Raw genomic sequence first — 17,837 nt, forward strand, 5'->3', positions numbered from 1 at the left:
ATGGCTTGCACAGGGTGGACCAGCCCCCTTCCTCTATGTGTGTGTCTGCTGCTGACCTGTGGCTTTGCCGAGGCAGGGAAGCTACTGGTAGTGCCCATGGATGGGAGCCACTGGTTCACCATGAGGTCGGTGGTGGAGAAACTCATTCTCAGGGGGCATGAGGTGGTTGTAGTCATGCCAGAGGTGAGTTGGCAACTGGGAAGATCACTGAATTGCACAGTGAAGACTTATTCAACTTCATATACCCTGGAGGATCTGGACCGGGAGTTCAAGGCTTTTGCCCATGCTCAATGGAAAGCACAAGTACGAAGTATATATTCTCTATTAATGGGTTCATACAATGACATTTTTGACTTATTTTTTTCAAATTGCAGGAGTTTGTTTAAGGACAAAAAATTAGTAGAATACTTAAAGGAGAGTTCTTTTGATGCAGTGTTTCTCGATCCTTTTGATAACTGTGGCTTAATTGTTGCCAAATATTTCTCCCTCCCCTCCGTGGTCTTCACCAGGGGAATACTTTGCCACTATCTTGAAGAAGGTGCACAGTGCCCTGCACCTCTTTCCTATGTCCCCAGAATTCTCTTAGGGTTCTCAGATGCCATGACTTTCAAGGAGAAAGTACGGAACCACATCATGCACTTAGAGGAACATTTATTATGCCACCGTTTTTTCAAAAATGCCCTAGAAATAGCCTCTGAAATTCTCCAAACACCTGTTACGGAGTATGATCTCTACAGCCACACATCAATTTGGTTGTTGCGAACGGACTTCGTTTTGGACTATCCCAAACCCGTGATGCCCAACATGATCTTCATTGGTGGTATCAACTGCCATCAGGGAAAGCCGTTGCCTATGGTAAGTTATCTCTCCTTTAGCACCTTAAGAATACTTCACCTTTGGAAATTAAAAAAGGATTCTGTAGTGAACTGTGATTTGACATTTTCATTTGTTTCATTTCAAATTTCTTTCCAGTTTAACAAATTATTTTGTGCCAATGCATGTACTCGTCAGTAGCAAATTTTATAAAACTGCCCTTCTTGAAGATATGTATTTATAACTTATAAAATTGTGGATCATATTCAGCCTACATTTTTAAGTACCATGTTTAGAAAAGTACCAAAAACCACAGTAAGAAATGAAACTTCCCTTTTTTGTTAATTCTATATGACCCCCCCAGAGGAAATGGTCTTAGTTTTGTGAACATTCTTTTAATTTTTTTAAAAAAGTACTTTAGGTATATACAATATCTAATGTAAATTCTCACACCTATTTTGTTAAAATAAAATCTAGTATTGGGCTGGACATATTCTTCTTTTCTTTGCATTTTTCACTTGCCAATAAATTATAAATACCTTTATAGACCAATACAGACAGATTTGACAAGTTCTATTAATAATTGCATAAAATACTTTATTTTGGATGCAATGTAGTTTTTAACCAATTAATATTGATATAGATTTAAGCATTTTGCATTTTTTGCCTTTATGAATAGGGCCATGTAAACACTCTTTAATACTTTCCTTACATGAATATATTTCCATATTCTTGCTTTTATCTTAGTTGACTAGAGCCCTACATGTAGGGTTACAGGATTTCCATGAATTGAGAAGGATTGGCATTTTTTTGCTATTATGTCTTCCTGTTCAGGAATATGTATGTCTCACTATTTATTCAGATCTTGTTTTATATACATAAATAAAAATTTTCACTATATAAGCATTTTGTGTTTCTTATTAACATTTATTCCTCAGCATTTCATTATTTTTGAAACTATTGGGTACAGGACAATTTTTCCATTTCTACATGTAACTGACTATGGGTAATTAAGGTTTTGTTTTTTGCATATGTATCTTGTATCCAGCCACATTACTAACTTATCTTATTATTTTGTAGTATACAGTAGATGTACAATATACAATGTCATCTGCAAAGAATTCCCTTCTCTGATATTTATACCACTTATTTTGCTTTGCTGGAGCTTATACTTCCAAAGCACTATTGAGTAATATTGTGAGAGTAGCCAGTTTAAATTTTAAATAGGGATTCAATCACTTGTGATTGAAAAGTCCATGACAAATACCAGAATAACATTCTTAGCAAATGTGTGGTTGGCTGAATCCAGATTAAACACCTAATGTCTAATCTCAGTATATTATTTTGGAGGGATGGAGTATACAATTTATCTATTGTTCTGGCTCCTCACAAGGTTCAGTAGACTTGGTAACACAGTCATCTTCTCTCACATATTGGCAGATGTTTGGTGAAAGAGTGACTGTTCAGCCAACTCATGGGAAAGTGAAATAATGCTCTTTCTAAAAAGCAGGAGGACTACAGTTGTAGGCCTTTCAAAATTAGGCATGACTTTCAGATCTTCACAAGACTAGGCTAGGAGATGCAAATGGCAGAAATCTAAGAGGTTAGACTTGTCTAAGCACTTTTCTCCCCTTTACCCTCCATAAATTATAGTATCCTCCATTAATTATAGTAACAGGCACCACTTATGTGTTGCCTGCACCCCACAACCTTTGGCTGAGGGTAAGGCCCTGCCACTTCCTGAACCCACACTGAATTTATTGTGCCTCACAACGTCACCCAGAGGCCTTTAGAGAGATAAAAACCTATATATGATTTTATATCACCTATGATAGAGGGTTATCTATAAAATATGAAACATCAAACTATATATGGTTTCATTTATTTTGATTATAAATATCTTTTATGAGATATGAAATAAATGTGTTTATGTGTCTATTAAAGAATATGGATGTATGAAAGTTTTTATACTTGTGGAAGGTTACATATATTAATGTATGTATTTATGACTATACGTGTAAAGCCAGCGGAGTTCTCACAGAGGAATTCAGAACTCAAAGAAGGCTTTCCGGCAAAGAGCCTTGGATATGGCCCAACCACAGAAGTAAATTGTCATTGACAGAAGGATGGACACTTCATATTGCTCCTTCCTTGTTTCAGATGCCAGGATGTGTCTGGGAAAAGCATGCAGTTGGTTACATCTTGCTGGGAAACAGGATTCAGAGTCTGTGTCTTATCTGTCTGATGAGAAGGAAGCATTACTTGATGATGGAGTATGTGTTTGCACATGTATGTGTTTGTGTATGTGCAGGTGTGTTTGTGTGCAGTGTCCCAGACCCTGCATAGGGGATTTTCTTGAAGGCCTCCTGTAACAAAATCTCCTTGAGGCTATCCAGGGGAATTACATCCAGGGATGTAATTAAATACTTTAACAAGGATGGCAGATGGCCCCGTCTTCAATGTCAGGGATCAAATTTCAACGAGAGATTTGGAGGGGACAAACTTCTAAACTATATCATTCCGTGTGGTCATTCTTTTACATTCCAGCGTTCTAATGTGTGTGTGTTGATTAATGATGTGTAAATAATTCCGCAGAACATTGAAATAGTTTTAATGGCAAAAAGAGGAGGTCCCTAGTCTTTTTGAATTTTTGATGAGTTCCAACAGAATTAATGACTGGTTTTAGGTGAAAAGAATTCAGGCTTTGTCTATACCATCCATGGCAGGTGCAGCTCTGGGGGTGGGATATGGTTACAGATAAATAAGAGATCTGTGCTTCCCCCCTTGCTGTAAGATTCTGGCTATAGTCCAAGATCCAAATTCAAAGTTAGCTTTTGGTGGACAAGACTAAGGCCTCCCACTAAAATTATTTACTTCAAGTTTTTATTTTCAAAGTTTTCAAACATACACAACGGAGAGACTCAGTGTAATGAGCACCCACTTATCCATTCTTAGGTTAAAGAATTTTCACTATTTTGCTGTACTAATTCATCTATCCCTTTATTCTATCTTTTTAAAGAAAACTTTAAAAAATAAATTTGTATCTTTTTAAAAAGAAATTCTTGGCATGTCATTCCATCACTGAACAATTCATTTAATATAAAAAATAAGAAAAATTTGTTACATAGCCACAATATCATTATCATATCTAAGACAATAAAAATTCTTTAATATTATCTCATTTACAGTCCATAATAAAATTTCCCCGGATTGTCTCACACAACATCTTTCCATACAGATCAATGGAATAGAATGGAGAATTCAGAAATAAACCCATACATATACATCCTTGGCCAATTGACTAGGTGCCAAAGTTTGACAAGTGTGTCAAGATCATTCAAATGGGAAAGAATAGTCTTTTCAACAGAAGACCCACCGTGGGGTCCTTGAGCTCCAGCGTCAGACTCCAAAACCATTTGTGGAGATCATCCAGCCAGCTCCCACCATGCCTCTGATGAATCCTTCACCGATGGATTCATCAGAAGCATGGTTGATGATGAATTCACTGATGAATCACCCCTGTGTGCATCCACAGGGGTCCTGCAAATATTTTCTCACAGTCTGTTGAGTGACTTTTCTTACAAATACTTCATTGTAGAATAAATATAGGATTATAGCAAGGTTACAACAAATAGTTTAGAGAATTTTCATCTACCCTGTGTCCAGTTTCCACCATTGTTAAATCTCATGTTTCTATGGCACATCCATCACAACTCATTCACCAATATTGACGCATAATGATGAGCTAAAAGCTAAAGTCTGTTTCCTTCAGATTTCATTAATTTTTACTTAATATCCCTGTTCTTTTATGGGATCCCAGTGATACCACCTGAAATGTAGTCATCATGTCTCCTTTGTCTCCTCCAGCCTGTGACGGTTTCTCAGACTCTCCTTGTTTTTAGTGACTTGGGCAGTTTCGAGCAGTCCTAGTCAGACGTCCTGTAGAATGTTCCTCTAGAATGTCAGTGTGTGTTTTGCCTGATGTTTTCATCGTGGTAAAACTGGGTTTATAGACTTTTGGTAGGAAGACACAGAGGTCTTTTCTTGTTTTCTTGCGTGTGAATATTCAACTGTAGAAAAACAGAACCTTTTCTCCACTGCATTGCCTTTGTACCTTTGTAAAAACTTGGTTGTTCATACATCTGTGCACGTATTTCTAGACTTTGTATTCTGTTCTGTTGATCTATTTGTGAAATATTTGATTACTATAGCCGTGTAATAATCTATAAATGAGGTAGTGTTACCTCTAATTTTTTTTTTTCAAATTGCTTTTGCTATTGGAGGTCTTTTGCATTACCATATGCATTTTAAAATAAGTTCACTAATGTGTGCAAAAATCCTGCTAGGATTTTGATTGGGATTGTATTTTATTTATAGATCAACTGGGGAGAAACAACATCTTAGCAATTTTGAGTTTTCCAATTCATTAACATATCTTTTTATTTAGGTCCGTCATCAGTGCTCTGTAGTTTTCAGTGTACAGTCTTTCACATCCTTTGTCAGATATATCCCTAAGTATATCATGCTTTTGATGCTATTTAAGTGGTATTTTTAATCCAGTTTTCAAGTGTTCATTGCTAGTATAGTTGACCCCTGAACAATGTGGGAATGAAGGGGACCAACCCGTGTGTAGTAGAAAATCCGCATAGAACTTTTGATTCTCCAAAAACTTAACTACTAATAGCCAAGTGTTTACCAAAAGCCTTACCAATACCATAAACAGTCAATTAACACATATTTTGTATGTTATTAGTATTATATCCTGTATTATGACAATACAGCTAGCTAGAGAAAAGAAAATGTTATTAAAAAACGTAACATATGAAAAAATGCTCAACATCACTAGTTACCAGAAAAATGAAGATGAAAACCACAATAAGATATCACCTCACACCAGTTAGAGTGGCTGTTATTAAAAAGTCAAGAAATAATAGATGCTGGTGAGGCTGCTGAGAAAAGGGAACACTTGTACCCTCTTGGTGGGAATGCAAATTAGTTCATCCCCTGTGGGAAGTAGTTTGGAGATTTTGCAAAGAACTTAAAACAGAACTGTCATTCGACCCAGCAATCCCATTACTAGATATATGTAAAAAAAATCGTTTTACCAAGAAACACAGGCACTGGTATGTTCATTGCAGCTCTATTCAGAATAGAAAAGACATGAAATCAACCTAGGTGCCCGTCAACAGTGGCTCAGATGAGGAAAATGTGGAACACATACTCCATGGAATATGCAGCCATAAAAAAAGAATGAAATCATGTCCTTTGTAACAACATGGATGCGGCTGGAGGTCATTACCCTAAGGGAATATATACAGGCACAGAACACCAAATACCATTGTTTTCACTTAGAAATGGGAGCTAAATAGTGGGTACTTTTGGGCATAAAGATGGCAACAATAGACACTATGGACTCCTAAAGGGGAGAGGAAGGGCTGCAAGAGTTGAAAAACTATTGGGTACTATGCTCAGTACTTGGGTGATGGGAGCAATCATACCCCAAACATCAGCATCACACAATATACTCAGGTAACCTGCACATGTACTCCTGAATCTAAAATAAAAGTTGAGTATGTATAAGTGGAAGTGAATCATCATAAAGGTCTCCATCCTCATCATCTTCCATTGAGTGGGCTGTGGAGGAGGAGGAGTAGATGTTGATTTTGCTGTCTCAGGGTGGCAGAGGCAGAAGAGGTAGAGGAGGTGGAAGGGGAGGCAGGAGAGGCAGGTGCACTTGGTGTAACCTTATGGAAATACATCATAATTACTGTCTGTTTTTTTCTCTTTGATGTATTTAAAAATGCTTTTATACAGCACTAATCCTTCTTCCCCATTTGCTTTAGTTTCAGTGCCCATAAGGGTTCGTGTCGTAATAGAAGTCAATAGCAGTCTTAAATAATTGGAAGCATTTCTATGAGGCTTGTATTGTGTAAGGCCAATTTTTTTTCTGGCACTGCTTCTTCTACATCTTCTTTCTCATCAAGTACTGATTGGAAAGCACTCATCTCTATCAGGTCATCTATTAATTCCCTGAGTGTGGCATCTATTGGCTCTTGAATTTCTCCAAGAGTCATATTTTGAAATACCTTATCCCCAACATTTTGTTGCTGTATCCATAATCCCTTTCATGACTTCCTTGATTGGCTCTGTCATAAATCCTGTGAAGTCATGTGCAACATCTGGTCATAGTTTTCTCCAGAAGAAATGTATTGTTTGGGGCTTGGTGGCTTTCACAGCTCTTTCTATAATAACAGTGGCATCTTCAGTGGTGTAATCCTTCTGGACTTTCATGACATTCTCTATCCAGATTCTCTTCCATAGTATTGACAACATTTTCCATAGAAAACTGTGTGTAATGAGTTCTAAATTTCCTTAAGACACCTGATTGAGAGACTGAATTAGAGATGTTGGGTTTGGAAGCACGTAGACCATTTTGACACCTTCAGTGTTGAACTTGTGGGTTCTGGGTGGCTAGGGAATGGTCCAATATCAAAAGAACTTTAAAAGACAGTCCCTTGCTGGCAATGCATTTTGTGCCTTCAGGGACAAAGCATTGATGGAACCAATCCAGAAAACGCGTTCTTATTGTCGAGTCCTTCTTTTTGTACAACAATAAAACTGTCAGTGAGTGTTGATCTTTTCCTTTCAAGGCTCGAGGTTTGGCAGTTCTACCGATGAGGGCAGTCCTGACTGTAAACTTGACTGCATTTACACAAAACAGTAGAGTTAGCCTATCCCTTCCTGCCTTACATTCTGGTGCTTGGTTTTCTTCCTTGCCAATAAATGTCTTTTGTGTCATCTTTTTTTTTGTTTGTTTGTTTTTGTTTTTTCCAGAATAGGGCACTGTCATCTGTATTAAAACCCTGTTCAGGCAGATATCCTTTCTCCTCAATGCTTTTCTTCATGGCATCTGGGAACTCATCTGCCTCCTTTTGCTTGGCAGAGGCTGGTTCTCCTGCTATCTGGACAATTTTAAAGCCAAACCTCTTTGTAAAACTAGCAAACCATCCATTGTTGCCATTAAATTCTCCAGTTTTAGATTCTTCACCTCTCTTTTGCTTTAAGTTGTCATAAAATGACTTTAATTTTTCTCAAATCACATTGGCATCTATAAATAAGCCTTTCTTATAGCAATCCTACACCCACATTAAAGTTGCATTTTCAATATGAGACAAAAATGTATTTCACAAAAAAATGCGAGGTTTGGCTTCTGCTGGCATAGCTGCAGCAATGTCTTCATGAATCTTTTCTTCTCTTTTCTTTCTTTCTCTCTCTCTTTTTTCTTTTTCTCTTTCTTTCTTTTGCAATGGTCCTTATCTATCTTCATTGATTTTGAAATGGCAGGCAATCATAGCGGCAGAGCTCAATCTACGGTACCTATCAAGTAATTCAAGTTTTTTTGGTAATGTCATGATTTTTCTTTGCTTCTTGGGAGTACTTGCAGCATCATTAGTTGCACTTTATAGTCCCATGGTGGTATTCAAGGTTTACAAAATTACACTAAACATGATGAAAAATACAGTAGAACCATAAGAGATCATTTTTTACTCTGACACGCAATTTACTAGAGAGAAGAAACGCGCAGAGGGTATAAACGTCATATCACATGCATTTAAGCCACACTTTAGCTCCCTGCAATAGCAACAGGAGGTAGCAACAAAATTATTATAGTAGTGTAGTATGTACTAGAGGAAAGTGACTAAGCAACTGTCTAGTACCAGTTAGGGTGTCCTGGAAGGAACCATCTTGTGCTTCTACAAGAATTATGCCCTGAGGTTGGCTGTTGAATCCCTCACTAAATGCTCCTCAGTGTGTTGCCTAACACACACTGCTGAGCTCACCCATTAAAATCTGCATGATGGAATTCAGCCCAATGCAGTGAGAATTCCCATGGACTTCCTCTGTGCAAGGCAAAGCATGGGTGCTGTGGAAGGAGGATGAAAACAGGTAGAAGATGTAAGCTCATCCTCAAGGGGTGCTCGGTAGAATGGAGGAAACAATACATAGATTCCTGAAGATGAGCACCAAAGTGATTGGGGTGGGCCCATAGCAAAGGCCTACAGCTCTGTTCAGAATGCAGAAGCAGAGTGGGCAGAGAGAGACAGCTCATCAGAGTGCTTGGACAAGCATAGGGACGGCGACTCACCACTGCAGACAATGTATCTGAGGAAAGCCATTTAAAATAGGTGACAGTCACATTCCATCAAATTTCTGGAAGGGTCCATGGAGGCAGGGTTGTCAATCTCATTACAGCATTTCAGAGGCCTCAGAAGATTTGGAAATGAAAAAAGACAAGCAGCACTTGTGGCTCACCTGTGTCACAATTGTGGCTCACCTGTGTCTCTGCAATGCGCAAGTGAGCTGTGTATTGCAGAGACACAGGTGAGCCGCAATTTCCTCCCAGTTAGGAGGTCAACGCTAAGACCCTTGCTCTCTTTCCGTCGAACATGAGATGCCAATTTCTTTCTGGGCAGAGGACAAAATAAAAATTGTCTATAAACTTTGGCCAGGTGTAGTGGCTCATGCCTGTAATCCCAGCATTTTGGGAGGCCGAGATGGGCAGATTGCCTGAGCTCAGGAGTTCGAGACCAGCCTGGGCAACATGGTGAAACCCCGTCTCCACTAAAATACAAAAAGTTAGCTGGGCGTGGCAGCGTGCACCTGTAATCCCAGCTACTGAGGCTGAGGCAGGAGAATCGTTTGAACCCAGGAAGTGGAGGTTGCAGTGAGCCTAGATCTTACCACTGCACTCCAGCCTGGATGACACAGCAAGACTCCATCTCAAAAAAAAAAAAATTGCAAATTTTTCTTTGTGACAAATTCCAAAATTATTAGCTTCGTTCAAATTTACTTTCCTTTTTATCTTTCAATGTCGTCAAGGCCAAAAGCATTGCTTAATAATTTTGTTTCTAAACTCATATTGCAGCACAGGGCATGATCTGTCCCCAAGGCAAAGATGATGAGTTACTCTTTTCTTGAAAACATATAAGCAGGTATCTCAGCAAAGGCTACTCATGTATTATTATGAGTAAATCATTGGCAGTGAATGTGAATTTTTTTTTAAATGAGTGAATGAGTACACGCCTTCTTTTGAGGGCAGGTTCTATCTGTACTTCTTCCACGTACTATATTATAGGAGCTTAGAATCCCAGCTGCGGCTCTGGGCTGAAGTTCTCTGATGGCTCGTGCAGGGTGGACTGGCCTCCTTCCCCTTTATGTGTGTCTACTGCTGACCTGTGGCTTTGCCAAGGCAGGGAAGCTGCTGGTAGTGCCCATGGATGGGAGCCACTGGTTCACCATGCAGTCGGTGGTGGAGAAACTCATCCTCAGGGGGCATGAGGTGGTCGTAGTCATGCCAGAGGTGAGTTGGCAACTGGGAAGATCACTGAATTGCACAGTGAAGACTTACTCAACCTCATACACTCTGGAGGATCAGGACCGGGAGTTCATGGTTTTTGCCGATGCTCGCTGGACGGCACCACTGCGAAGTGCATTTTCTCTATTAACAAGTTCATCCAATGGTATTTTTGACTTATTTTTTTCAAATTGCAGGAGTTTGTTTAAGGACAAAAAATTAGTAGAATACTTAAAGGAGAGTTCTTTTGATGCAGTGTTTCTCGATCCTTTTGATGCCTGTGGCTTAATTGTTGCCAAATATTTCTCCCTCCCCTCTGTGGTCTTCGCCAGGGGAATATTTTGCCACTATCTTGAAGAAGGTGCACAGTGCCCTGTTCCTCTTTCCTACATTCCCAGACTTCTCTTAGGGTTCTCAGACGCCATGACTTTCAAGGAGAGAGTATGGAACCACATCATGCACTTGGAGGAACATTTATTTTGCCCCTATTTTTTCAAAAATGTCTTAGAAATAGCCTCTGAAATTCTCCAAACACCTGTCACGGCATATGATCTCTATAGCCACACATCAATTTGGTTGTTGCGAACTGACTTTGTTTTGGAGTATCCCAAACCCGTGATGCCCAATATGATCTTCATTGGTGGTATCAACTGTCATCAGGGAAAGCCAGTGCCTATGGTAAGTTATCTCCCCTTTAGCACATTAAGAATAATCTGGCTTTGGAAATTAAAAGATTTCTTACAGAATCATAATTTATCATTTACATTTGTCCCATTTGGAATTTCTTTCTGGTTTAAGGAATTCTTTTGTACCAATTCACTTAATTGTTGGGTAGCAAATTGTATAAAGCAGCTCTTGTTGATATGTAAGTGTATACAATTGATATAATTGTAGATCATATCTAGGCTGCAATCTAAATGCTATTTTTGGAAAAATACAAAAAAACCACAGTAAGAAATGAAACTTCCCTTTTTTTGCTAATTCTACACTACCCCCAGAGGAAAATATTCTTAGCAGTTTTGTGTGAATTGTTTTCAATTTTTTTGAAATCATACTATATATATGCATATATTTAGGGTAAATTGTCACTTCTATTTTATCAATATAAAATCTACTATCATGCTGGCTATGTTTTTTTATGTTAGATTTTTCTCTTGTCAATAAGTTAAAGATATCTTTACAGGTCAATGCATACAGATTTGACATGTTCTTTTAATAATTGCATGATAGTCTTTACTTTGGATGCAATGTAGTTTTCCAACCAATTAAGATTGATAGAGATTTAAGTGTTTTCCACTTTTGGGGTTTATGAGCAATAATAAGAATTCTTGTATACTTTCTTTACATTATATATATTTTCATATTTTTGCTTTTATCTCAGTAGGGTATCATCCTATGAGTATGGTTGCTTGGTTTTCACTAAATGAGTGAGATTGGCCTTCTTTTGCTATTACATCTTCCTACTCAAGAATATGAATCCCTCATTATTTATTCAGATTTTGTTTTATTTCCATAAATAAAATTTTGCACTTTATAAAAGTATTTCATCTTTCTTATTAACCTTTATTCCTCTGCATTTCATTATTTTTGAAACCATTATGTGCAAGGCAATTTTCCCATTTCTCTTTTGAATTAACTATGCATAATTAATGTACTGCTTTGAGTTTTACACATTTATCTTGTATGTAGTCATATTACTAAACTCTCATATTAGTATGTAAGGTGTATTAATTATGCAATATCATCTGCAAATTATTCCCTCCCCTGGTATTTATACCTCTTATTTTGGCGGAGCATGTAGTTCCAAAACATTATTAATATTGTTGGTCTAGCCAGCTTAAATTAGGATTTGGTCACTTGCAATTGAAAAAGTCTTGACAAATACAAGAGTAAGATTCTTGGCAAATGCATAGTTGCTAAATCCAGGTGAAACACCTGGTGTCTGATCTAAGTATATTATTTTGTTAGGGATGGAGTATACATTTTTATCTATTGTTCTGGCTTCTTACAAAGTTCAGTAGACTTTGTAACACAGTCACATTCTCTCTCATATTGGCAGATGTTTGGTGAAAGAGTGACTGTTCAACCAACTCATGGGAAAATGCAACCAAGCGCTTTCTAAAAATCAGGGAGACTACAGTTGTAGGCCTTTCAAATGAAACATGACTTTCAGCTCTTGGCAAGACCAGGCGAGGAGATGCAAGTTGTAGGACGCTAAGAGGATAGACTTGTCAAAGTGTCTCTCCCATTTACCCTCCATCAATTACAGCACCAGCCACCACTCAGGTATTGCCTGCAGCCTCACCCTCTAGCCAAGTGTGTGGCCTGCCACTTTCTGAACCTATGCTGAGTTTGTTGTGGCTCAAAGGGTCACCCAAAGGGATTTAGAGATGTAGAAATTATATATGATTCTATACCACCTATAATGGTATATGATAGAGAGATCTATAAAATATGAAACATTGAACCATATATAGTTTTACATATTTTGGTTATTTGTATATCTTCAGTTGTGTATAAAATATATGCATTTATATGCCTTTAAGGAATATACATATGATAGGATTTATAGATGTGGAAGGTTATGTATTAATGTATATATTTATAAATATGAAATAAATATAATTATCAAAGAAGAATTCAGATCATAAAGAGTGCCCTTTGGCAAAGAGCCCTGGATATGGCTCAACCACAAAAGTAAATTGTCATAGAAAAATTTATGGACACTGTATAGTGTTCCTTTCTTGTTTCATATGGGCAGGGTGTGTCTTGGAAAAGTATACAGTTTTTTGTACCTTGTTAGACAACAGGATTCATAGTCTGCATTTCGTCTGTCTGATGAAAAGAAAGCATTGCTTGATGATGCAGTGTGTGTGTATGTGGTGTTTGTGCACGTATGTGTCTGTATGTGCAGGTGTGTTTGTGTGCAATGTCTTAAGCTCTACACAGGAGATTTTTTTTCTGAAAGGTTTCCTATAACAAAATCTTATTGAGTCTATCCAGGTGAATTACATCCAGGGATGTAATTAAATACTTTAACAAGGATGGTAGATCATCATTCAGGAGAACATTAAAACGGTTTTGTTTTGTATTTTTAATAGAGACGGGGTTTCACCATGTTGGCCAGGCTGGTCTCTGACTCCTGACCTCAAGTGATCCGCCCGCCTCGGCCTTTCAAAGTGTTGAGATTACAGGTGTGAACCACCACACCCGGACTTAAAGTGGTTTTATTGAGAAAAAAAGAAAATCACTTCCACTTTTCTTGACTTGTTGGTGAATTACAGCAGAATTGATGGTTGAATCCAGTTATAAAGAATTCGAGCTGAATCTACACCATCTAGGGCCAGTGCAGCTCTGGAGAACTGGGACTGGGATGTGGTTACAGCAAGAAAAGATCTATGCTTTCCCCATTGCTCTCGCATTCTGTTTTTGATCCAAATTCAAATTTACCTGTTACTGGGCAAGCCCAAGGCCTCCCTCTAAGATTATTTATTTCAACTTTTTATTATCAAAGCTTTCGAACATATACCAAGGAGAGGCTATGGCATAATGTGTACCCATATAGCCATTCTTAAGTTAAATAATTTTCAATATCTTGCTGTACTGCTTCGTCTTTCTCCATTTTTTCTTCCATTTTAAAGAAAAATTTTGACTTTTTGTTTTAAAGAAAATCTTGGCATGTTGTCTCATCACGAAATACTTCACTAAATATAAAAAATAAGGAAAATTTGTTTCATGGACACAATACCTAAGACACTCAATAATTCTTTAATATTATCTCATTTTCAATCCATCATTAAATTTATCCTGATTGTCTCAAAAAAGTCTTTTATATGTAGATCAATGGAATAGAATTTAAAGTCCAGAAATAATCCTGTACATCCTTTGCCTTGATTTTTATCATGGTGCCAAGAGCATTGAAATGGCAAAGAATAGTGTCTTCAGCAGAGGGTTCTGGGACAACTGCATATCCAAGTCCAAGAGAATGAAGTTGCACCCTTACCTTGTATCATATATAAAAATTAACTTGAAATGGATCAAAGACCTAAATAGAAAATCTAAAACTGTAAAACTCTTAGAAGAAAAAATTAGAAAAATATTTGTGACCTTGGATTTGGAAATGGTTTCTGAGATTTTTTTTTTCTTGTACCAAAAGTACAAGAAACTAAAACAAGAAAAACAAGAGATAAATCTGACTTTATCAAAATGTTTTTATACAAAAACTTTTGTATATCAAAGGATACTATCAAGAGAATGAAAAGACAACTCGTGTGGGCGCCCTTATTAAGGTGTGCAGATAAACACACGCATGCTTGACATGGAGGCTCTCCCATGAAACATCCTATTTTTTCCTTTCCTATGAAACTTTCTGAACAGGTGAGCCCAGGTGGAGCCTCCACCTGCGTTAGAAGCTAACCTTTCTGTGGCTTTCTGAAATCCCTGGTTTCAGAAGTTAGTGTGGATTACTGCTGCTTTCTTTGACTGTCTCTCTCTCTCCTTCAATCTATCTTGATAATGTGATATCAAACACGATACACTACCTCTTTGGCCCACTCAGGATATTCTGGTGGTGCCCTCTGGCCTGCACCCTCCCACCGGCTATGAAGGTCAACCTCTTGCCTTCCCTAGCCTCACTGGCTTTATTTTATGCAACACTCCAACTCTCCTCTTTCCACCTCCCCTGTTACTTTTCCCTACCTATTTTATTCCTCTTTTCTATCTCCTTCCCCACCTATGTCTTTCCTTTCTGTCACTTTTTCTGCATGATTCCTGCCCCAGAGGGGTCAACAAGAAAGGGCATCCCACTGGCTGACTCATGCAGGGAAGCTGTCAGTAATTAATTAGCAAGGCAGGGAAGTTGTACCCCAAGTCTTGGTTTCAACACTAGAGGACTTTAGGAGGTGGTTCAATGTAGTGTTTGAGCACGCGGACCCTGGAGTCCTCCAAGCCTGATTTCATAAGTACTTAAGCTGTGACACTTGCATAAACTTGGGTAAAAACTCAGCGTTATCTAGATTAAATATGATAATACATGCAGATGACTGGCATGTGGCTATGAACCAGCAATACCCATAATTGGGTTGGTGATATGCGTTTTCCAGCACAATTATCTCCAACCTCCACAAGATTAATGATCTTAACCATGCATTCAGACTGTCTTCAAAACAACATGGTGAGATATCAATATTGTCTTCTTGATGCAAGTTTCCCTTGAATGATTTAAACTTCAGATGGGTGGACTGTCTCCTTAGGGAGAATTTGCAAATTAAATATAATAAAAGCTAACATATATTGGAGGCTTACCGTGTACCAGCTGCTACCCTAAGTATTTACATGGAAGCTGGCATTATTGGCAGACCTATTTTTCAGATGATGAAACTGAGGCACAGAGGGGTTGAGTGACTTGCCCAAGGTTATGCCTCAAGTAAGTGGGGGAGCCAGAATTCAAGCCCATACATTCTTTAAAAAAAAAAAAAAAAGGAAAGAAAAAAAGGCTGAGTGTGGTGGCTCACACAGGTAATCACAGCACTTTAGGAGGCCAAGGCAGGAAGATCACTTAAGCCCAGGAGTTTGAGACTAGCCTGGACAACATAGGGAGACACTGTCTCTACAAAAAATGTTTTAAAAATTAGCTGGGCCTGGTGGCATATGCCTGTGGTCCCAGCTACTCAGGAGGCTGAGGTGGGAGGATCTCCTGTAAACCCAGGAGGTTAAGGCTGCAGTAAGCCATGACTATTCCACTCCACTCCAGCCTGGGTGATAGACTAAGACCTTGTCTCAAAATAAATAAATCAATAAATACATAAATAAATAAAATTTAAAAATTGATATGTAATTCATGTATCGTAAAATTCAGTGGTTTTCTGTGTGCTCCCAGATACAATCAACCATCACCAATATCTAATTCCAGATCATTTTCCTCACTCCAAAAAGAAACCCCATGCCCACTGGCAGTCACTCCTTATTTCTCCCCCTTCTTCTACCCCTCAGCACTAATTTACTTTCTGTCTGTATGGATTTGCCTATTCTGGGCATTTCATGGAAATGGAAGCCTTTATGACCGGCTTCTTTCACTTAGTTTTGTGGCTTATCCATATTGTAGCATGAATCAGTATTTCATTCCTTTACATGGCTGAATATTCCATTGTATGGATTTACCGCATTTTTTTTATCCACTCATCAGTTGGTGGACATTTGGGTTGTTTCCCATTTTCAGCCATGAAAAATAATGTTGTTGTGAACATTTGTATACGATAAACCCTGATGTTCTAATTTTCGAGCCCATGTGCCTAACCTCTATACCTGACTGCCTCCCTGTGTTGACAGGAAACTTCTTGGGAAATGTCCTATCTCCATCCTTTTGGGAATGTCACATGCAGTGAAATGCGCCTAGAGTGGGTTTGACTTACATCACATGGTCTCTAATCCCTCAGCAAACATGAGTTCGTCTTGTTTCTGTTGGTGTTACAGAATAACATGCAGCTGGCTCTTTTTTAAAAAATTTAATATTAAACGTCCTTCATTGAACAAATATCTGTTGAGAGTCTTTGAGTGACTGGGATATGGCCATAATCAAATGAACATGGCTTTGCCATTCTAATGGAGAGGAAGGCATTGATTAGCTACAAACTGTGAGACATACTTTGAAAGAAAAGGATGCAAAGAGAGCTGATCATAGGGGGCCTTGCAGGATGAGGAGTGGCAATCTTGGGAGAAGTTGGGGGGATGGTGTGCCAAGCAGGGAAGATGGCAGGTGCAGCATGAAGCCAAATGTTTGGAATCATAGCATGTTCTTTCCCTTCATCCCTATGACCCAGGGTCTCTTTACTTCATAAACATGGGCAAGTGGAAATCCTACTTTATGTCTCTTCTGTATAATCCCTTTGTCATGGCTTAACTTAGTGGCCTGTGCCCCTCCCCACTGCTCCTGGAACCACAACCCACATTGTTACAAGCCCCTGAAGGAAGTTATAAACACCTTATCTTCTACTAGGACAGGTGCCCCTGGAACTGTCTGGCTGGGCAAGCCATACTTACCTGCACTTCCCTATTCCATCTGTGAGTGATTCAGACTTGACTATTGTTATCACACTAAACTAAACTGGGGTTCACTCACCTAGCACAGTAAGACCAAACATCCACACTGAGATTTGCAATGGGAGAAAGGAAGGCATTTATGTGCAGGGCACAAAGCAAGGAGTGTTAGGAGGCTTATACTTGAGACCCAATCTCTCTAATGGCTTGCAAGTAAAGGTTTTTAAGGGCAAGGATACATTTTAGGAAAACAGAAGTTACAAGAAGAAATCACAAATCAATACGCACAGGTTACACATTGGTTTGGTCATGAGAAGTGAGGGCTTGCAGGTCATAGGTGAATTCAGAGATTTTCTGATTTGCAATTAGCTAAGGAAGAGAAGCTTGGTTTAAAATTCGGGGTTAGCAGAAAAGAATGTTTGCTCTTGCTCATGAGTGTGACTTCCTCCAAGAACAAAGAATGGCTGTCAGAGTTCAGTCCTTATTTCCCCTTATCTGAGGTCTGCCTGCCAAAGAATCCATTTGGTGGGAGTCCAGGTTTCTGAAAAACAACTCAGGGACATATGTTAAGATGTGATCTGTAGTTTCTATAGGAAACCAAACATCTCTGGACCCTAACTTTCTTGGCTATTGT

The 17,837-nt window shown here is 38.5% G+C and overlaps 2 protein-coding genes across 2 annotated transcripts in view; both read left to right on the forward strand.

Annotated features, from left to right (window-relative positions):
- On the forward strand, positions 1-1,014 carry LOC129397317 (UDP-glucuronosyltransferase 1A9-like). Its single transcript, XM_055109241.2, has one exon. The coding sequence runs from the start codon at positions 1-3 to the stop codon at positions 1,012-1,014; it is 1,014 nt and encodes a 337-aa protein (XP_054965216.2).
- An 8,941-nt stretch (positions 1,015-9,955) lies between these two features.
- Positions 9,956-17,837, forward strand: part of LOC100975751 (UDP-glucuronosyltransferase 1A1) — a 140,355-nt gene continuing 132,473 nt past the window's right edge. The window contains exon 1 of the mRNA XM_057301549.1: positions 9,956-10,846. Coding sequence (XP_057157532.1) covers positions 9,992-10,846 — 855 coding nt within the window. The 5' untranslated portion in view covers positions 9,956-9,991. The remainder of the gene's footprint in view (positions 10,847-17,837) is intronic.

The sequence above is a fragment of the Pan paniscus genome, chromosome 13 (genome assembly GCF_029289425.2).
Source record: "Pan paniscus chromosome 13, NHGRI_mPanPan1-v2.0_pri, whole genome shotgun sequence".
NCBI classification, from domain to species: domain Eukaryota; kingdom Metazoa; phylum Chordata; class Mammalia; order Primates; family Hominidae; genus Pan; species Pan paniscus.

Bases quoted from the DNA above. Each gene is read 5' to 3' on its own strand.
- LOC129397317 (XM_055109241.2), top strand. From the start codon at position 1: ATGGCTTGCACAGGGTGGACCAGCCCCCTTCCTCTATGTGTGTGTCTG.